Source organism: Gopherus evgoodei, chromosome 5 (genome assembly GCF_007399415.2).
Source record: "Gopherus evgoodei ecotype Sinaloan lineage chromosome 5, rGopEvg1_v1.p, whole genome shotgun sequence".
NCBI classification, from domain to species: domain Eukaryota; kingdom Metazoa; phylum Chordata; order Testudines; family Testudinidae; genus Gopherus; species Gopherus evgoodei.
In genome coordinates, this window is record NC_044326.1 from 30,152,610 (window position 1) to 30,174,942 (window position 22,333).

General features: G+C 41.3%; 1 protein-coding gene across 5 annotated transcripts in view; it reads left to right on the forward strand.

Moving 5' to 3' along the window:
• The first annotated feature begins 1,858 nt into the window (after positions 1–1,858).
• The window catches only part of CPEB2 (cytoplasmic polyadenylation element binding protein 2), a 99,578-nt gene continuing 79,103 nt past the window's right edge, over positions 1,859–22,333 (forward strand). Inside the window, exons 1-3 of one of the 5 annotated variants that reach the window (XM_030564418.1) lie at positions 1,859–4,357; positions 7,317–7,598; positions 21,977–22,067. In XM_030564418.1, the coding sequence (XP_030420278.1) occupies positions 3,218–4,357; positions 7,317–7,598; positions 21,977–22,067 (1,513 nt within the window). In that variant the 5' untranslated portion in view covers positions 1,859–3,217. The other 4 variants (XM_030564419.1, XM_030564421.1, XM_030564420.1 and 1 more) reach the window with 4 other exon arrangements.

Consider the following 22,333-nt stretch of genomic DNA (forward strand, 5'->3'; position numbering starts at 1 on the left):
TTAATAGTGACAGATTATTATTCCCTGTATCCAAAAATTTCCACACAGAACAGTACTAATAGTAAGTCAGTGATAGCTGGCATGAAGGGAATCTTCTTCAGACATGGGAATTTCAGATGAAGTCTTTAGCAATAATGGGCTGCAATTTTCCAGTGCAGATTTTAGATGATTTGCCATAGATTGGGATTTTCATAACAAAACACCAGATCCAAATTACCCGCAATCAAATGGACTTGTGGAAAGGTCTAAACAGACAACAAGGAATCTTATGAAAAAGACTTTTGACAGTGGGGGTGATTTGTATAAAGCGTTACTGAAATACAGCTCTGGAGAATGGCTTTTCTCCAGCTCAGCTGTTAATGGGAAGAAGGATCAGACCTAATTTACTATTTACTGATACTTGCTGAAATCTCATACAATTAAAGACAAAAGAAAATCAGAAGCGGAAGCAGAAATATTATTTTGACCAAAGAGCTCATGGACTCCCATCTCTTAACCCAGCTGATAAGATCGTGCCTGAGGAATCACATCTCTAATACTTTGGGACAAAGGATACCATTAAAGAACAGCTGCATCCAAGGTTTATCCAAGGTAGGCCAGGGGGACATATTTAGATGCAATCGAAGGGATCTATGAATAATCCCCAAAAGGTTCAACACATTGACAGTAGATTGGACTCTGGCATTTCTCATCAATGCACGAAGGAGAAAGGGTCAGAGCACAAGAGAACTCAAGCCTTGGCTACACTGGCACTTTACAGCGCTGCAACTTTCGCGCTCAGGGGTGTGAAAAAACACCCCTCTGAGCGCTGCAAGATACAGCGCTGTAAGGCCTCAGTGTAATCAGTGCGGCAGCGCTGGGGGCATGGCTCCCAGCACTGCAAGCTACACCCGTAGAGGATGTGGTTTATGTGCAGCGCTGGGAGAGCTCTCTCCCAGCGCTGGCGCTCCGACCACACTCACACTTCAAAGCGCTTTGAAATTTCAAGTGTAGCCATACCCTCAGACTGTAATGAAAGGCTGTTACTGAGATCAGAGCTGGAGATTAAACATCTTGAAAGACACTTGCTAACCTGCCTGGAGAAAGGATATTTGAGAAAAATGAGTGATAAAGACTTGAGAGTGATGTGCTAATAACCTCTCCTCTCTAGATAATTGACACATTAGGTTTATGGCAATGTACTATATACTACCTGGGTTGAAAATGTAATGTATGTGCTAATAGTTGTTAGCAGTTTATATATAAAAAAAAAGTTAATTTTTTCTTTGAGAGACAATGTAGAGATATGTTTGTAGAAGATTATAATTTAGAAACATTGCCTCATATGAGACAGTATTATGAACATAGGAATGGGAGGGGCGAGGCATGGGATGGGAACATTGCATGGCCGGGCAGCAGTTCAGCAGAGATGCTCTCTCATTATTTTTATTAAAGTTTTATTCCCTTCTTATTCACTGATTTGTTATTTAATGACCCCCCCAGCTCATTACCAGGAGGAATTGGGACCGCAGCCTAAAGCTTCTGGTGACCTCCCAACCTCCTACTAAGCATTGCTTTAAAGCCACCGTAAGCTTCGCCAGGGGCCCAGCATCAGCCCCAAGGGGCCAGCCCAGGAAGCTCAGGCTCTGATGAGGCTGAGCGAGGGGTTCAGCAGACGCTGGAGGGACGTGTGCCGCGGCGGGACAGACGAGCTGCCCAAGGCAAGGGCTGGCGGGCAGTACCCTAGGCACCGGAGGCTGCAGTCAGGCTTTGCACAAGGCCTACAGAACCCGGAGTTAGCACGTCACGCTCCCCAGGCCTGGCTCCCGCCCCGCAGCGTTACCCCACCCACCTCCACGTCTCTCTCCTCCCAACCGGCTTCATTTTTCCCACGCCCAGCGGCGCTTGCGTCCTTGCTTCTTCTGCGCCGGGCGGCTGCGTCAATGCAAATAAGCTCGGTAGGAGGGGCCGGGCCGAGGGAGCAGTGACGATGGTTCTCGCCTTCCAGCGCCGGAGGAACAGTCTCTGGGAGGATCCGCAGCAGTGGAAGAAACCATTTTCAGCCTCTCCCACCCTCCCCGAGGGAAATCATCTCGCATTTTGTTTCCCTCCAGCAAAATATTTTCTTAAGGAGCTGTATTCAAGTGCACCGTACAAATAAATATTTTCTTCGTTAAAGGAGCAGGCAGGTATACAGTGAATTACAATAGGGGGGTGGAATCGCGTTTATCTACCCCTTATTGAAATGGTAGCGTCCGCCCTACTGGTGGGTATCGTCGTTCGCCCGGGTCTGCCCGTTCTCGCGCTCTGTCCGTTGGAGCAGCGCGAGAGCAGCCGGCATCACTGCATCGAACCCTCAGAGGAGCCGGCGATTAATGATTAACGAAGAGGAGTTGCGTGGGCTCATGAATTATTAATAAGGGGGAGGGACTCATGATTTATTAAAGAGGTCGAAGGTGGGGATTGTGACGGGATCGTGACGAACGTCCCGGAGTTCTTAAGGGTGCTGCAGCCGGCTAAGAGCCGGTACTGGGGTGGGGGAGGAGCTGTGCCCAGCCTCAGAAACAGGCCTATTTGATGGACATGTAATAGGGGACGGTGACAGCCTCTCTTCGCTCAGTGCCCAAACTCGGACCGCGCCCCCCCATAGTACTGTATAGGGGATTATCCAGAGGCCGGGGTCGCTATGGCGGGTGACCCTTCGGGCTGCTGCTGATTATTATTTGCAGGATTGTTAGAGGCAGAATTGTTAGGGATTTAGTCTGAGGCTCTTTTAGGCTGATGAAGAGTCTAGCATGTGGGATTTTCTTTTACCCCAAAGCGGCGATTATTATTGTGCGGAAAGAGAAATCTTATGCTGGAGGTTGAGGATTTTTTTAAACCCAGGAGGGGGGTTTTACCCCGTAAAGTGGATTGTCAGAGGCGGGGTTGTTCCTTCCCCCTGCAAGGGGGGTATTTACCCCTACGCTGGGTCAGTGTGTGAGGGGCTTTACTGAACGGTGGGCTCGCAGATCTAAGCCACTGCCTACAAGGACTGGCAGCAGCACCCCCCAGATATTGCTTGGCGTAGGAGGCGCTGCCTACACGGGGTCCTTCTCCTCCCTGGCAGCATCAGCTTCTCATTCCGTCCTGCCCCTCCTCACCCACCCGAACCGGTTCCTCCCTCAGCAGCGTGTCCGGTGTGTCGCCACCGCCCTCTCTGTTGCTGTCGGCGGCGGCTGCTGCGTAGCATCAAAACATGCAGGATGAGCTGCTCCTGGGGGTGACACAGCAGCAGGCAGGGAGCGAGAGGCTGGGCAGCGGCCCCGCAGCAGGACACCCCCCTCTCAGCCACCCCTCCTCTGACTTTACACCCTGTCTCGGCCCCCACCACCAGGATTTAAACAAGCAGCAGCCGCCACCGCCTGCGCCTCAGCTGAGCCAGAAGAGGAAAGAGTTCAAGCAGCAGCTCAGCAGCCCAGCCCAGCTCGGCAGCAGCCACCCCCTGACTAACCACCACTCCCCCGACTATCATCGCCACCCCCCTCAGCAGCAGCACTTCAGCCACCCCACTGACAAGTACCAGGAGCACAGGCAGCCGCGCCAGCTCCTCAGCGCTCGCCCCCCGGAGCAGCCGCAGACAGGGGCCTATCCTCCCTACCAGCCGCTCAGCCCTGCCGAGCAGAAGGGCGGCGCAGAGAGGGGGGCCTCGGAGCGGCTCCCCCCTTCCTGCCCGGGGGCACAGACAGCTTCGGACCCCAATGTGGGGGTGGTTGTCTCCTCCTGTGTGAATCCGCCTCAGTCTCCTCCTCACCTGCAGACTACAGCCCAGTTGCCCCCCATGGAGTCCCCCCCGAACAGTCACTTGCTGGGCAGCCCCGGGACCCTCTTGCCTGGCGGGCTCGGCTCCGGCTTCAGCAGCCTGCAGAGCTCGGAGATCCCCAGCCCCCATCACCAGAGCGGGGGCGGCTCCTCCTCAGCGGCTTCCCCTCCTCCGCCGCCGCTGCCCGGCTTCGGCACCCCCTGGTCGGTGCAGACCTCGTCGCCGCCCCCGCCGCAAACGCAGCAGCCTCCGGTCTCCAGCAGCAGCGGCGGGAGCCAGATCAGCGCGATGACTCCGCCGAGCCCGGAGTCCGAGACCAGCTTCTACCCGGGGATCCCGTCTTCGATCAACCCCGCTTTCTTCCAGAGCTTCTCGCCGGTGTCGCCTCACAACCCCTGCGCCGGGCCCTTCAGCAGCCCCTTCTCGGCCGCCGCCCCGCCGCCGCAGATGAATTTACCTCAGCAGCAGCAGCAGAACCGGAGATCCCCTGTGAGCCCCCAGCTCCAGCACCAACACCAGGCGGCGGCGGCCGCGGCCGCCTTCCTGCAGCAGAGGAACTCCTACAACCACCACCAGGTGCGGGGCCCGGGAGCTTCGGGGCGGCCGCCAGCGGGGACCCCCTCCGCATGGGGGAGAGCTGACCCGGGAGGGAAGGTCCCCGCCCTGCCCCCGGAGCGGGGCAAACAGCTGAGGTTTTATTTGAGTGCCCCCGGCCGAAGTTACCCGGCAGCAGGGACAGCGCTGCTGGAGCCGGTTGGTGGAAACAGGGCGGGGCTGCCACAGCCTGGGCTCAGTTTCGGCGCTGCAGCGAGTGCCCTTTGGCGGAGTGGGGGGCCTCGGTCCCGTTTCTCTGCAGCTCTCTCGGGGGGGTCTGGACGCAGAGCTCCCGTCGCCCGGCAAGGGAGGGGGAGGGCAAACTAATTAGTTTCGGATTAGAGATCTGTTGGCTGCCCCTTCTTCCCGACCCTCTGCCTCTTCTGCTGCTGTAGGTATCAGGTGAGCAAAAGCGGATTAAGTAATATGACGGGCCCATTGATTCTTAGTGTGAGTTATATCCCCCAGACTTTGATCGATTCTGTACTTACTGGGTTTTATAGCTGCTGTCTAGAGGCGTCCTTTCCTTAGCTGTCAACAATTTTTTGTTTATTTTGTTTGTAATTGCCCCCGAATGCTACTAGTGAAAAGGTCACAGTTTCAATGTGAAAAGGGACAAGTTTCCCTCCAGAAAACATGTTTGTTGAATTATTAGCCTCCCTGCTTCAGACAAACACTTTTCCTTGTCTTTGGTTTGTTTTAAGGTCAGGGGTTTGTTAGACTTTTTAAATATACTTTTAAAATTGAGAACATATACATTGACTTACATAGGCAGGTTTGGCCTTAACTGACTTTTTAATTCATCTGAGAACTGTAAAGAATAACTTTTATTTAGTTACTTGTATGTGGTGATATAGGCAAACAGCAGCTTCACTACTGTATTTCAGGTTGTCGTAATTCTGCTGCCTACAGCACTTACTGCACCTACTAGTTTAATGGGTGGCATGGAATCCTCATCTCCTATTGGCTAAAGAGGTTGCTTTTCTTCCTGGTTTTGTATGTTGAGACTAAGATAACGTGTCATATTTTGTTCCATGGAGCTGCTCTTCTCTCTCCAGTTAACATATCATAGTGTGTGACATTTGCATCATGTTAAGGTTTTTTCAGCTCTTCATGGCTGAGTATACAGTATAGGCCCCCTAGTCAGTTTAATTTCTGCTTAATTCTAGTATTAAACTGTGTGGAATTTTACCAAGTAGGTATGATTGGGATTTTATGAAGGAAAGTGTTTTGTTTTTTTTTTGTAATTGGCATTCAAAAATCGTACTACAAGAAAATGTATGTTGTTTATATGTTCATGTGTGGTAAATATGTTTTAACATGGATCTTATCGCTTAGTTTGCCCTGGTTTTAAACAAATTCCAAAGCAATTAAGAAAGAGGACAGCAGTTCTCTCTACCATTAACATTTGTGGGGAATTCTTTTCACCTCTCACTTCCCTGGCCATTATTCAGTTATGAATATGTCAGTTGTAGGTAGTAAACCTAAACGGTGATGTGAAAGCATAGTTAGCAAGATTAAAGACCTGTTTTAATGCTTGACATTATCTCCAAAGTTTGTTTCTCAGTAGAGTGCCTGCCTCTCCCAAAATTCCAACACAAAGCATTCAAGTTTTACAACATAATTTTCTATAATTATATAGAACAGGGGTGTCTGCCTGAGTATCTGACCACAGTGGCTTTACCATATTTTCAGGATAATTTTTATGTCTGTACAGCTCCATCAATACTTATCATATTTAACCTTTTTTAGTATTGCACATATGGCATCCTTTAGATTGTCATTAGAATTATATTGTTTTTGAGATTGAGGTGTTACATTTGGATTTCAGATTAGAATTGGATTTATAGACCATCTGTTTCATCAAAGGGTGTCTGAAAAATATCCTTTCTATGAGCAATCAAGTTTTAAATACTATCATTTTGCTTTTCTAGGCAAACACAGCTCTTTATTATCACCAGAGTTCAGTGGGTCCACCTCTTGGTAGTATGACAACCATTTTCAGTTCACACATTGGTTTTAGCATAGATTATTAAGTATTGAAGGCAGCAATAGTGTTTTACCCATTTTCCTCCTGAAAAGATCTTTTCATTTTCCCTCTGGGGTTAGTCTGAATATGTAAATTTTCTTTTGTATAATAGCAGTAGTCCATTGGATATCAAAACAATCCCTTTCTGAAGTAATCAAAAAGCCAGATTCATCGGGTGTGGCAAAACACTTTTGGTTCGCTGATTTCTGCACAGCTATGCCAGTTTACACTAGCTGAGGGATCTGGTCTAGTTTGTTACACCAGAAGTTCAAGCTGTAGCCTTTAAAGGCTATTATAATACATTTATATTTTTAGATACACATCAGGGATAGTTACTCTGAACAAATAATTTTAGGTTATACAGATTGTCTGTGAGATAATCAGTCTTTGTCATTGTTACTTGTAAACATTTACCTCTTTATGTAATATTTTAGCTTGACCTATAATTTATTTTACCCGGCAACTCACTACTTTCTCCTTTACTCACAAAAAAACCAAGTGACCTTCATGAAACTATCTAATGCTACTCTACAGAGACATATCAAGCAGGGGCCTGCCTGCCTATCTAACACGTGACCGATTAGTTACATAATAAAAGTGTGGCAGCTTTTATTGTATTTAAATACAACTGTAGGAATATTTTACCAAGAAAGAAATAGAAATCCTAATTTATCATTTTGACAAATCAGTCTTTTTGATATAGCAGTCTTGTTTTATGGTTACTTATATTCAGTTTTTTCCTTTGCCATGGATGTTAGTTTATAGGCAAATGGGAACTTCCAGTTTTCGTACTCTTTACAAAAGCCATATGATCTCTTTTGAGGTAACAAGCAAACTAGGAATGTTTTAAAAAAACAAAATCTAATCCACTCTTCTCTCTCTCTCTCTCTCTCTCTTTTTTTTTTTTTTTAGCCTCTTCTGAAGCAGTCGCCCTGGAGCAACCATCAGAGTAGTGGCTGGAGCACAGGAAATATGTCCTGGGGAGGAATGCATGGCAGAGACCATCGTAGAACTGGAAACATGGGAATTCCAGGAACTATGAACCAAATTTCTCCTTTGAAGAAGCCTTTTTCTGGTAATGTCATAGCTCCCCCTAAATTTACTCGCTCTACTCCATCGCTGACACCAAAATCATGGATTGAAGATAATGTTTTCCGAACCGACAACAACAGTAATACTCTCTTACCCTTACAGGTAAGAAGATATGTAACTGGAGATGTCTTAAAGTTTGTCTTTAATTTTGTCTAGCATTGTAAATAGGTCTATTTAACATATTAAATGATACTGACAATGTTCATGGTGATTTTTATGAAAATGTTGTACTTTCTAATGTTACAAGTGTACTGCAAGTGACAATTAACCAAAATATTTTCCAGTTTATATAAAATGCCGGCAATAGCCAGAATTATTGCTTACTGACTCTACAAGAGGGGAAAAGGAGGAAACTGAAGAAACTCTTGCACAGCAACAAGGGAGCAGAAATGCTTTTTAAACTATCAGAAAGCATTTTTCACATTAGTCAGTTTAAAACACTTAAGGCTCCTTTTAAATCTGGGCTGCTTTTATCCCTTTTTTTTAATACAGATTAATTTTAGGTCTTATCAAATTGTGGACAAGCCTTTTTATACTTTATTTGTGGACTGCTCTGACTTTTTTTTTTTTAATTCACCTTTTCATCTTAGTAGTATCCTTGCCAATGCCACTTTGCATATAGGTTTTAGTTTTCCCCGATTGGCAACTTCTTGAGGGATGTCCATAGTTATTTGATGATTGGAACATAGAAGCCCTTTGATTTAGAGACGTTAAATGCGAAGAGGAAGAATAGTCTTGGACTGAGGGGATCTGGGTTCAATTTTTGTAACAGACTTCCTGTGTATCTTTAGGCAAGTCACCTAATCTCTATGCCTCAGGTTCCTGTCTGTAAAATGGAGATAATAATTTTTTCTCAAGCCTCTGGCAGTCTTGTCTAGTTAGTTTGCCAGTTCTTGGGGGCAAGGATTGTCTCTTGCTATCAGGCCCCAATCTCAGTTGGTAGTATAGCAGTTCATGCATTTACATTTTTTGTTGTGAGGAATCTAAATTTAAGACAATCATTCTACCTTAGAAACTAGCCATTCCAAGGAAACAGCAGATTACTTTAAGAACAGTTCTCCATTTTACATCTTCTTTAGATCTTCCTTAACTTTAGTACTTTGTCTTGATTTGGGCTAATATATTAACAATATAAGTAACCTGCAGGAAAGAGTAGTTACAATACTTGTTGTTCCCTGCATAAGGCTGTCATCCCTGTTTTATTTAGAATGTACTTATTCTAAAGTAGGTCTTTATCATAATTTTGATCTCTTAACTTTGAACAGCTGCATTTGTGTCAAAAAGCAAATTAACTTGTGATAATAGCATAGATTTTTGCATAGATCTCCTGGTTTTTGTCATTTTGGCTGTGAGTGGACTTCCCATTGGCTCAACAAGCCATATACCTCTACTTACAAATGGGGCCTGATAGTTACAATACTGGACTCAGTGCCACTATTGATTTCAGATGCATTTGAAGTTTGCTGGGATTGCATCCAATAATGCATTTCTTTTATGGGAAATCCTGCTAACATCATCATCTAAAGTCCTACCTCATTGAAAGTATCTGCTAACTGGGCTTAAACAGCAGGGTTTGTATAATTTTCTTGGTTTCTTGTTTGGGTGGGATGATGGAAAGGATGCCACTCTGATACCAAACTACAACTTGACTCATTACAGATAGAGTTTAGAGTTGCCGTCTTGAGACAGCTGGTGCTCTGCAGTGGAAATATCTTTTTTTAAAAAAACCCATTCTCAAGTAGACACCTGTAAAATAATCAATTTCATGATTTGGGTAGGAATATTAGTGTTTTATTATTCAGTTTGAACAGAATTGCCACAATATATTAGAGTAGCAAAGAGTCCTGTTGTACCTTATAGACTAACAGACGTATTGGAGCATGTCATGTCACATGCATCCGGCGAAGTGGATATTCACCCACGAAAGCTCGTGCTCCAATACGTCTGTTAGTCGATAAGGTGCCACAGGACACTCTGCTGCTCTTACAGATCCAGACTAACACGGCTACCCCTCTAACACTGAATATATTGGAGTGCGTGTCTAGCCAAGCACAAACTTGCATATACTTCAAATATACGGTAATTCAGTATGTCTAATAAGTTTGCAAGTGTGTATATATTGAGTTTGCTGAAACTTTTAGAGGAAGTCATTTAATATAAAGCAGCTTGTTTTCAGATCTAAACAAAATTTGTTTTACTCCTGGCATATAGAAAGCTAATATTTCCATTTAATTAAACAATCATAGGTAGCAGAGTAGAAAAAAGTATCTAAAGTTCAACCGTATTTATAATTTGTGTTGATATTTTTGTTCTTGGTGTTCACAACTTCAAAGCAGAATTATAGACATACTTAAATTTAGTATCTACAATTGAACTGGCTGCTGAACAGCTTCATGAGAGAGACAAAGAATTTTGTTTTGTCAAGTAATAAACTAGAGTGTTTAGCTATGCTTAAATCTTGCTTATTTGCTTTTATAAGAATAGTCAAAGTACAGACTGCAAGTATTGTGATCTGAACTCTTTCAGTGTTAACCAGTTTTATTGCAGAAACATTAAATAGATGTCTTCTGTATTCTTATTAAGATGCATTGAATTACTGTGTTCATAATTTTTCAATTTTTATTAAGTTCTGTCCTACATGGGGTCACTTCCCCACTGTGTTGACTGACACATTTTAGACATCATGGTGAAATGGTTAAAAAGAAGCTGAACTTCAGTTAGAACTGGTGATGCTATCTAGGCTTGTGTTGGCAGTTGTGACACAGTCAAACATCAGTCTACTTAATTTGTGCAGTGCTTGCCTCTTTCCATAAAAGGTTGAGGTATTCAGATTGATTCTTAAAGTTACAGTAGCAATTTTAGCAGATACTGAATAAACATTTTAATATTACTAAACTTATGCCATCTGCTAAATGTAACTATATTGAACAGATGTATAAAACTTGCCTGTAGTCCTCCTAAACCAATGTTTCTCAATCTTAGTAGAGACTCTTGTTGACCATGTTCTCTCCCATTTACAATTTGCAGATCTTTTTCGCTACTATTTGTGATCCCATAACACCGTGTTGCAACTACTAAAATAGTTTATATAGAAATAGTTAAAATACATGTTTAAATCTTGCTTTTTAGATATAAGCATGATTATATCATAATCATGCTTATATCTAAAGCAAGATATATAAGCATGATTATATAAGCATGATTATGAGCCAGCACCATGAGATTTGCTAACTCTTTGCAGACCGCTAGTGGATCACAGATTGGAAGTCACTTTTGTAAAGAATTTTCAGGCCTTGTCTACAGTGGAGACTTGCCATAATTGTAGCCATCAGTGTGCAGTAGCCCATGTAGCTGCACTAGTGCAAACCACTATTATAGACAAGATACGTCACAATTTGAACAGTTGCAGCTTATTCATTATCTGAGACTTTGCTTTATTCCCAGAGTCTGCACTGATGCAGCTACACTGGTAGCTGAGATCAGAGCATGTCCCCGATGTACACAAGGTCAGGGAGTTGATGTTATTTCTAATACATAATATTGTTTGGTATTAAGCATCTGTACGGTGAACAGTGTATATTAATGACTATTAAAATGTTACGTTTTGATGTAGTTTACAAAAAGGAGGGGAATGAAGACCAAACTGTTTCACTGTTGGTATTCTTTAAGTATAAGACTGAGGCATAAGTTTCCTATGTGCACAAACTGGATAGAACTTCATTGACTGCAGTGAAGTTGGATTCACTAATGGTGAATTGCATCGCTAAGATGGGATTTTGAAAAGTGCTCAATTTTGGCCTAACTACTCACGCTAACCTTAGAGGTAACACTCTAGTGGTAAAGTTAGGCCACCATTGAGTGCGTTTGAAAGTCCGACGTTTTGGCCTGCTTTGCACTATGGTGGCACAACTGTGGTACTGCAGTTGTGCCGATATGGAGTGGATTGATGGAAGGGGGTTTTCTGTTGATGTAGGTAATTTACCTCTAAGAGGCAGTAGCTAGGTCAATGGAATAATTCTTCCGTCAGCCTAACTGCATCTATGGTGGAGGTTAGATTGACCCATCTGTCGTGAAGGGTGTGAAATCTTTCACGGCCCTGAGCAATGTAGCTAAGTTGATCTAATATTTACGTGTAGACCAGGCCTTAAGTTTTACTGGCATGACTATAGCTCTAAGGGTTGTAATTTTTTGTTCTTACACTGGCAGAATTATGCTGGTAAAAGCCCTAGTCTAGATACAGTTATATTGGTATAAGGCACATTATACCACCATAGTTTATTTTATTTTGGCGAACCAGAATAATCTATGCCAGTAAAACTCATCTACATTGTGCGTTTTGTAGCTTTAAGTATTGTATACTGGTGTAGTTAAAACAGAGAAACTTAAATGTAAACAAGGCCTTCAGGTTTATAATTTTTTTATCTGAATCTCGATAGTACATTATTTTAAACAAGTGTAGTACTTCTTAAAAGGTCAATAGTATTTGTATGCTCTTGGAAAGAACAAATGTAAATAAAACTTCATTCTGCCAAAATGAATCTGAATTTTGTTCCTGTATCTTTGAGTTCAGGAAATACATTGCATGTCTGGGTGTCTTTCACCTTAATTTGTCCTTCCTGTTTCTTTGGACTGTCCTTGAGACTGAGCTTTGTTATTCACTACTGAAACCTATTGCTGAAATTTGGGATTCTGGACAGTAAGATAAAACCTATATTACTGCAGATATTTTTTCTGGTTACCTTGGTTGTCCCTCTTTTTTTTTTTTTTTTTTTAATTCAGATACTGAAATTTGAAATATTCAGTGAAATAAAGCACAGTTTCAGGTGTTTTCAGATAAGTTTGAGTTGTACTTCACACCAGATGTTGTTACATTATTTTTTAATACTCTAGAGACAGCAAAAGAATAATTTATCAGAGTTTGCTCAAGTCAAAGAGGGTTAACTTAATTTTGGATTTTCAAGATATAAGTTTTTTCAATATTTGTAATTGACAATATTTGATAACAAAATCCATGTTAATATATTTAGGCTAGAATCCAATTGTTAAAGACTTGTCGTAACATTTAAAACATTAACCAAGACTTTCAAAAATAAGTGTTTAAAGTTATTCTTTTAAGTCCATATTTAGGCACCTAGTTAAATGGCCTGATTTTCAGAAGTGCTGAGCACCTAGCTGCCCTCATAAGTCTGTGGGAGAGTTTATATTTCAGCACTTTTTGAATTCAGATAGCTTGTTTAGGTGTTTAAAACGTGGATTTAGGAGTCCAGCTTTAGGCAATTATTTTTTGGAGGAAAGTTGCCTTCATTCAGATTGTACTGTGCTTTAGACTAGTTACCTGCGCCTAGTAGATTTAGGCCTCAGTTTTTTTCAGAAGGACTGCTGCCCTGTAAGCAGAACCCTTCAGTCCAGCTCAGCTTGGTGCAGCAGCAGTCCACCTACAAGCTGTCAATTTCAGGATCAAGGACTCTGAATGGACAATTTTTAAATTTCAAACTTGCATATAGATGTTCAGAATACTGAACAAAATTGATGGACCAAGTCTCTTAGGCTTAAAGCCACAAATGTATTAACAAGAACTAAACATTCTTACCTGTGTTGCTTAACTTACACAGGTTATAAAATATTGGAAGAATATATTTAAAGCACATCCTTTGTTTTATTAACATATGCAAGAACTTATGTAAGGGCTATCTCTTGTTGCTCAGCAAAATGTTTGTCAACCAGGCTAATGGAGCAATACTGTATACATTATGATTCTAGTTACCTAAGAGTTAGCAATGAAAGACATTTTATATTGTCCAACCCATCTCATTGCCAAACCATAATTGTTCTCTGAGATTATGAGCTTTTCCAGGTTTAAATCACTAGATTTTACTGCCACATTTGAAAGACTATTTTGTGGGTGATAGAAAACTTTTCCTGACGATGTTTAGTCTAAATTTTGCTTTTCTCAGTTTCAAACAACTATTCTTCATTATTTTTTTTTAAACTCTTGAACAACTTCCCCCTTCATGCTGACACCCTCCAAATGTTCAGTTTATTGTCCGTTTAGTTGTTTTGACCATGCTATGCGCACACAGGTTTTTTAGGCTTTCCTCATGGGTCAATCCTGCCAAGCCTTTAATCATCTTTGTAGTCTGTCTGGATTGCTTCCAGTATGTCAATGTCTTTTCTTAACCTGGACCACTTGGGTATGGGTGTAGTGAATGCTATTTGTCTTCATAGATAAATATTTCAGCAAAAATGGCTTGTATAGCTGGGTAACAGAACTGTCATTTTGTTATGGGACCTTTTCTGTAAATACACCTCTACTCCGATATAACATGGTAAAGCAGTGCTCCAGGGAGGTGGGGCTGCATACTCTGGTGGATCAACGCAAGTTCAATATAATGCGGTTTCACCTATAACACAATAAGATTTTTTGGCTCCTCGGGACAGTGTTATATTGAGGTAAAGATGTATTTATATATGCAGTAATGTGATCTTAACTTGAAAACATGTTTGGTATTCTCAGGATGACTGCCCCTAGATATCTGCTAAATGTTATATTTGTTAGCTACTTTATGTTTGTGGGTAGTGGTAACCTACTTTCCTTACTGAGGTAATTTTCCTGTTTCTACTTTTCGTAAGCCTTCTGTCCAGTTTCCATAGAGCTAAACTGTCATGAGCTATAGGCTTTACATTTGCAGTTTCTCAGTATGTACTGACAAGTTATTGTCTCAGCAGGATGCCTATGACTGTTATGGATCCTTAATGGCTTCAAGCTTTCAATTATTTTTATTTTTCTAGTTAAGATACACATTTGATTAGTTTTTAATAATACTTGCTTAACCAATGTAATTATGATGGGGAGTCCTCTACCAATGTACATGTATAGAAATAGCTTCCTAAAAATGTACTGTTTGTAAGCTGGACATTTCACTTTATTGGCACTCACCCATTGTCTCCAAGCTTTAACAAAATGTAATAGAAACATACATACAGTTTATTGAAAGTCACTAATTTTTTTGGGTATAGAAACTAAGATCTTTTTGAGTTTAAGGTTGATTAGGAAGAGGGTGAAACAGATGGGACGTGGTTAGCTTAAAATAATCATTTAAATTAATATTTTTGGTGTAGCAAGAGTTGAATTCACTATAAAATCTTGCTCGTCACCAAAAATCTTACTCTTAAGCTCATTTTCTTTTTCATTATATTATGTTTGCTTTATTATGAAGTAGATCATGGTAGGCTTCCTCAGAACATCAAGATTTGTTTGAAATAAGGTTTTCTGAAAGGATTTGTTTTTTAGTGTATTTTTAGCTCATCTGAAATGCTTTTAAAGGCCAAGATTTTGGAACATGTTCCTAAAATTAAATGGGAGCCGAACTTTAATAATTCATTTTTGAGAAGCTTGGTAAAGATTAGCAAAGGCTGCTTATGATAGTTTAGATTTTTTCCATGGTTTCCTAGACTAATTGCATTGTGCCTAATAGTGACATCTAATGAGCATTGTGGGATGTGCCTGCAGTGTGTATTGAACTTCTCCAAGTAATTAATTACTCTGATAATTGAAAAGCCAAGGTAGTCTTTGCATAACATATGTATGGATTTATTTAGAAGTCTTAAATACATTCTACCAAGAACAATGGCTCTAGAAAAAAGAGGATTTATATAGCATATGGTACCTGAGAACTCCACATCTCTTACACACATTTTTTTTTTAAATGATCTGGAGAGTTTTAGGACAAAATTGCGAATGTATAGAGCATTTTCCTAGAGTCAATTCTTATCAGTTTTGCTGGTGCTAGTGGGAATGTATCAGAAATTGAAAGGAATAGAGGGCCTTGTTTTGAAGACGTATTAGTTGGGAATCAAATATGGTTTTTCACTTCCTTGACCATTGGTGATATGAGAAGCAGCACACTGCCTCCAAAGTAAGATTGCACATTGTGCTAGGAGTATTATCTGGGTGACTAAAGAAAGGGCCTTTTTAACTCAAGTCTAGAAGTACTAACATTCAGATCTCCTCAACCAGGAAGATTACACCTGATACGTTCTTTTTAAATGAGAAAGGTTGGAGGAAACTAAGTGGTAAACAAAGTGTGAAAGAGAGATTAGTAGAAATAAGGTTGAGTTTGGTGGAATCAATAAATGCATGAAATCCAAGGGATAGGTAAAAATGAAGTGGCTAATTTGTATGTGCTTTTTCAGTTAGTGGTGAGATTGGTGCCTTAGAGAAAATGTAAAGTCCTGACCCCCTAGTTTTAGATCTGCTGAAAAATTTAACTCCTGAATATGTATTCTGTTAGTGTACTACTTTTGTGCTAAGTTGACTGACAGGACTTCTAGTGACATATTGCATCTGATGGTTAGAATACTTGATGCTTCTACTGTGTAAACAACTTTTAAACATAGCTTCTGAAAAGTCAGCTGACAGATCAAGTTTTCTCTAAAATATTTTCCTTATTGTAAGAGCCTTAAAACGAACCCAATTATAGCTTGTAGCGGAATTGAGGGTACCTTTTGAGACTAAGTTGGTTTGGTGTAAACTTTCAATTTCAGTTCATTGTGTTGTATTTTAAAACTGAGAAGCTATTGAAGCACCAGAAGATTAGATCAAGCAGGATTCAAGCACTTCTATATTCAAAACAATGAAAAGCTAATAAGAGAATCAGGCAATAAATTCACTGTGCTATTTTTTGTAATACAAGAAACTCATTACAACGCTTGTGAAGAATTTTTGGTGACCCAAATTAGGTTATGTAATTATCTTCTATTGGCCCAACTTATGTTGGTGGAAGGTGCAAGCTTTTGAGAGAGCTTCTTCAGATTTGGGGAAGGAAGCAAAGTGAGCTAACTGCAAATCGGGACAGACTGACTCAAAAGGGATAACACACAGCAGGTGGTCACGTGAAATGAAGTGGGCAACTGAGTGATAGATTGTTATGCATCAAGGGTTAGAAGTGGGCAGTTAAAGGTAGCAGGAGGGTGGGGTGTTACAGATAGTTGTAATGAGCCATAAAACCAGTGTCCCCGTTGAGTCAATGGTTTTTGGTGTCTAGCAGTTATAGACTCTAACATCAGAAGGGACCATTATGATCATCTAGTCTGACCTGCACAATGCAGGCCACAGAATCTCATCCACCCACTCCTGTAACAAACCCCTAACCTATGTCTGAGTTATTGAAGTCCTCATATCGTGGTTTGAAGACCTCAGGGTGCAGAGAATCTTCCAGCAAATGACCCGTGCCCCATGCTGCAGAGGAAGGTGAAAAATATCCAGGGCCTCTGCCAATCTTCCCTGAAGGAAAATTCCTTCCGGACCCCAAATATGGCGATCATTTAAACCCTGAGCATGTGGGCAAGATTCACCAGCCAGCACCCAGGAAAGAATTCTGTGTAGTAACTCAATCCCACCCCATCTAACATCCCATCACAGACCATTGGGCATAGGAATGTATGTTCCCAGGATCATCTTTTGAAGGTGTTGTGCAGGTTTCCTTGGAGGATGAGTATTGAAAGATCAACTGTAGAGTGAATGCTTTGTGTTCTCCTGTGGGTGATACGGTGTTTTTTGTCTTTTTTATCATTTTCCTGTGTGACTTCATTTGAGAATGTAGTGATTGTCTGGTTTCACCCCACATAGATGTTGGGACATTTTAATGCACTTGATAAGGTAGACCACACATTGTGGTACGCATATGTAGGACCCATGAATCTTGGAAGGTGTGTTGTGCCAGGCTATTGATCATTTTAGCAGTGGAGATACGTTTGCAGATTTTTCATCTGTTGTTCTGGCAGGGTCGGGTGCCACTTGGAGTTGGTGTGGTGGTCTGTGGGAAGCTTGTATCTGATGATGACCTTGGTGAGGTTGGAGGGTGGTTTGAAGGCCTGAGGGGGTTTGGGAAAGATTTATTTCGGGATGTAATTCCCATCAAATATGGATTGTAATTGTTTGATCCCCTGTATGGGTTCCAGTGTGAGGTGGTAATGACATTTGGGGGTGTGCTGTCAGTGGGGTTATTTCTGTGTTGAACTAGGCTTTTCCAAGGTATTTGCGTGGCCCGTTCCATGATGCGATCTACTTCTCTGGTGGAGTGTCCTGGTTTAGTGAAGGTGGCTTTAAGTGTGTTTAGGTGTATATCCTGAACTTTCTCTTCAGAGAAAATTCTGAGAGATCTGCGTGCATGTCTGTAGATAAGAAATTTTGGGGTGCTTGGTGCGTTCTTGATATGGTGGTTAGTAGGGTTCCATTGTTTAAGCTAATTGTGCTGTCCAAGAAATTGATGCTAGTGTGGCAGTGTTCTAGAGAGTTTGATGGAAGGGTGGTGATGAAGTTGTGATAGAAATCTATGAGAGAGCTTATGTCTTCTGTCAAGAGGATGAAAACATCATTGATGCAAGTGTATTGTTAGTTTCGTGATGCATTTTTCCAGAACTTCTTGTCTATTTCTTGTATAATTATCAGCTGCTTGAGACATCTCAATAGTGTATTAGTGTTCAAACTAACGTATTCTGCCATCTCTACAAGCACGGTATTGTTTACTCTCTTATTTTCTGTGGTTGATTGGTCTGTTAGTCTCAAAGTCACCTTTGACAAAGTTCTTTACAAAAACATCAGGCCAACATAAAGTATTATACCTGCAAGATATTCTCTCCATATTACTACTGATTCAGTCTGCATTGTCACTACTTCAGCAAATTGATACATGGATACAAGAAGATTTGTAACATGAGTTACTTGACTAAGCTGAACATGTGTTAGTGGTTAACACTATCCCCTTTCAAAAAACTAGTTGTAACCTTTCCTTCTGGACGTCAAGCTTGATGTGGTGACTTTCTCTCTCTCACACACACACTCACGCACACACACACACACCCACACACACCCTCTTATTATAGCAACACTTTTTGGTGCTGACTTAGAAAGCAAAGGCCTACACTTGATACCTGTAATCTGTAAAGCTGTATTGGCTGCCTGTTTAGGGATTATGCTTCAAACTTTTACATTGATAAAGCTTACTTGAACAAAGACTTAAAATTGGGCCCTGTACCCAAAGAAGTTTCTACTATCCCAAGGACAGTCAAGTTGGGACTAGCTGATTACAGTGTATAGTTGAGTGTATGGCTAGGAGCGGCTTGTCAATTTTGAATGCTTACTCCCTAGATGTCTGCCAAAGCTCATTGTTGGCATCTTTCAAGGCAAGGCTAAATGTTTGTGTATTTTGTAGGCTTTATTATTTTGTAGAAGGTTAGGATTTGGCCAGATTAGATATCTAGATGTTTATTTTGGTGTCCCAGCTAGTGTTGTTTGTGTTTTGTGCAGTAATTAGGTGCTTTTTATTTTCAGATGTTTGAAAAATGAATGATAAACATTTTAAGAACACATTATGGCTGGTCTTGCTCAGGGGTATAGTGGACATGGTGGTACAATGGTCCTTTCTTCCTTCCTTCCACACTTTTTAAACTTCCTTGCAGGGGCAAGACACGCTTAGGGTAGGTACTCAAAAGGGAGTGATATAAAGGGCAGGACTGTGACCCCTGAATATTGACCATTCAATGTGTTTACAAGGGGATCCCAAGGATAGTAGAGCCCCTATTCTATAGTATTCTTTCCTATCTTTACCAGGGGACTTCTAGTCAAGTCAGTCAAAATTCCTTCCGGGATTAACAGTTTTTCACCATCCCAAAAAGAGCTAGTGTCACAATCTGCCCTTTAACAGGAAGAACTTTATTCTTTCTGTCACCTCTATAGTCATGTGGCAATATTCTAACCAAAAGAATCTAAACTGTAAAACACTTGAACTAGAACTTTGTTACGTAGATGTATTAAATGCCACATGAGCTACAAATACTTGAATAATGGCAACTGGTTGCATAGTCTTTACTACTGGTTATGAATTTCAAAATCTTACTGGTATTTTCAGATATGTTTAAGTATAGTATTCTGTCTGTAGCTTCCTAGCCAGTAAATCAGAAGTTGTATGTTGGATTTCTTTTGATCTAACTTATTTCACTGTCACTGACAATACAATTCCTATAGTTTTCCTGTGGAAAATTGATTTTTTTTCCCCTCAGAACCTACATTTTTGTTGAAAAACATTGATGGGGAAAATTTCCAATCAGCTCTAATATGCTAAAAGTTGTAAAGCTAGAGGGTGCACACTTTGTTGCTTCTGTAGGACAAGCTTATTGCCTGTGCAATCTTAACCTGTTCCTTTTGTACATTTGCAATAACATGGTCTTTAATGAAATTATTAAACTTTTTTTTTCTTGCTTCATTCAGTGCACAAAACAAATGATGCTCACTTAGGGTACATCTATACTATCCGCCGGATTGGGGGTAGTAATCAATCTATCACGGATCGATTTATTGCGTCTCATCTAGACGCAATAAATCAATCCGCGAATTGGCGCCCGTACTCCACCTCGGCAGGAGGAGTAAACAGTGTCGACGGGAGCCACGGCAGTACACTTGCCGCCGTGAGGACAGCCAGGTAACTCCTCCCCCCCCCGCCCCCGCCAGTGTAGACCAGCCCTTAGTGAGCAGCTATTTAGTATTCTCCTTTTCTACATTGTTCAGTGAGTGGACCTGTGCCTTATTTACTGCATGCTATTCAAACCCTACTCCAAAGACGGAATTATTAATTTCTTCAGGGAGTTTTTTGTGGCGCTCATCGCTATGGTATCTGGTTCACAAATATAAATGAATTAATTCTGTTGCCCCCTGTGAAATGAGGGGGATTCTTATCCCCATTTTGCAAATGGGGAACTGAAGCACAGAGATTAAGGTAAAAATTATACACTAACTTTGCTCAATTTGAGACACCTAGGACCTGATTATTTTTTCGGTCTACTTGGCATAATAACTTCATATATTGAAAACACAACTCTCCAGACTTTGGTTGCAGCTATGAGCATTTAACACTTCTCCAAATGAGACCACAGAGTCGTGAGTCACATACCCAAAAAGGAGGAGTGCATAGTTACTGGCCACCTGTGAAATGTTTGCTTTAAGTGACTTGCCCAACATAACACAGGAACTCTGTGGCAGAGGCAGAGAGGAAATCCAATTCTCAGGGCAGCATTCAACCTCTAACTAAGGCACCATCCTTCTTCATAATCCTCTGCCTCATTCAATATACACCTTCCAACTTTTGCAGCAAATGAATTGGGAATCTGTGTTGGAGTGTCTACTCCACACAAGGCTTGACTAAGTAAAAAGGGCCAATTAACCCTGTGACAGGCTGCACCTGGAGGAGAGTTAGGACTGATAAGGCCAAATGGCTGATGAAACCCAAGTGTCAGAGGAGCTGGGACAGTCATAAAGAGAGGAAGATGGTGATAAGAGAGGGCTGTAAGAAGGAACTCCACAGTCACTCCCCAAAGAAGAGGGGAGTAGGCAAGAGACAAAGAGGAAAGAGGTCTAGGAGGAGAGTAAGCCCTGGGATCCTGATTTGGATTATAGACTCTGGCAAGAACCCTGAGGGGCAAAATAGCCACAGGGAGATGGGAATGCTCCAGTAGTAACCTAAGGGTAGGCCAGAAGATAAGGAAAAGTAACAAGGACACCAGAAAAACAGCAACAGTCTGGAATTTCATATGCCATGGTTGCTAGTGATAGGGTGTCTGAGCTGGAATCAGGAGTGGTAGGTGGGCCAGCTGGGCTTCGAAATCCTAGAAAGCAAAAGTTATTGTGGCCTGGCCAGAGGGCCAAGCTACAAAGAGGCAGTGTCTTGCTGAGGATTTGGGTGCAGAGACACCAGCCCATCACCTTAGAAACAGCTGTGAAACTCATGGAGGAGTTTGTGGAAGCAGGAGTCCCTAACAAAATTTACCCATCTATTTTGAGAGACCAGGAAGGGAGCAGTCGAATACTGAGAGGGGGAGAGAGAGAGAGAGAGAGAGAGAGAAAAGTAAGTGGTGAACTCTGTGATAGGATCCTAGAAACAAATCTTCATTATGTACACCTGGTTCATCCCCAGATCAGGTCCACTCTGTGCACTGAATGAGGCAAGGGACCCGTTTAAAAAATAATTATGTGGTCATGTAATTAAATGTTTATCATTATGCATACACAAAAGGGCCTTGAATTGAGGCTGTGTCATCTTAATTGTGACATTTCTTAAAGTTTTGAGTGTTTGATTTTTGATGATAATCTTTAAATGTGCGTATATGTATGTATGTCTGTATAATGTGTATATAATTTGACGTGAAGGAAAAGATGTTGAACTATACCTTTTCCAGATTCAAAGTGCATATCTGGTTTTATATTTGGATGTCATAAAAGCTACTTTCAGGAAAGTTTTATATTCAGACTAACAAGCAATAGTGTTCAACTGCAAGTCCATTTTCACCACCTTTGGCTTTTACACTGCTATCCGTCACCACATTATGAGTGCACTACTTCAGAGTAGTCTCAGTCTTCCTATCAAGTTTCCATGTTTAAAAAGTACAATTTTTGTACTCCAGTACTAAGAAATTTTGTTCCCTTTTAGGATCGAAATAGAATGTATGACAGTCTGAATATGCACTCATTGGAAAACTCTCTTATTGACATCATGAGAGCAGAGCACGATCCGCTTAAAGGTATGTTACTATGCTAACTAAAAAAGTCACCCATTCTTTGTTAATTTAGATTCATTTTGAATTGGTAGTTGAATTGCTTCTTCAACCCATAGCAAGCATCATTTCAAATATATATTATAATATGTATTTATATGCAAAATATATTTATGGTTGAATTACAATTTGCAATATTGGTGTCTTTATAGTTTTACTAGAAATAAAGTAGTTTACTTCAAGAAGACTCGAAAAGTCACTCTTCAGTTGCAACATATTTTTCTGCCTTCAAA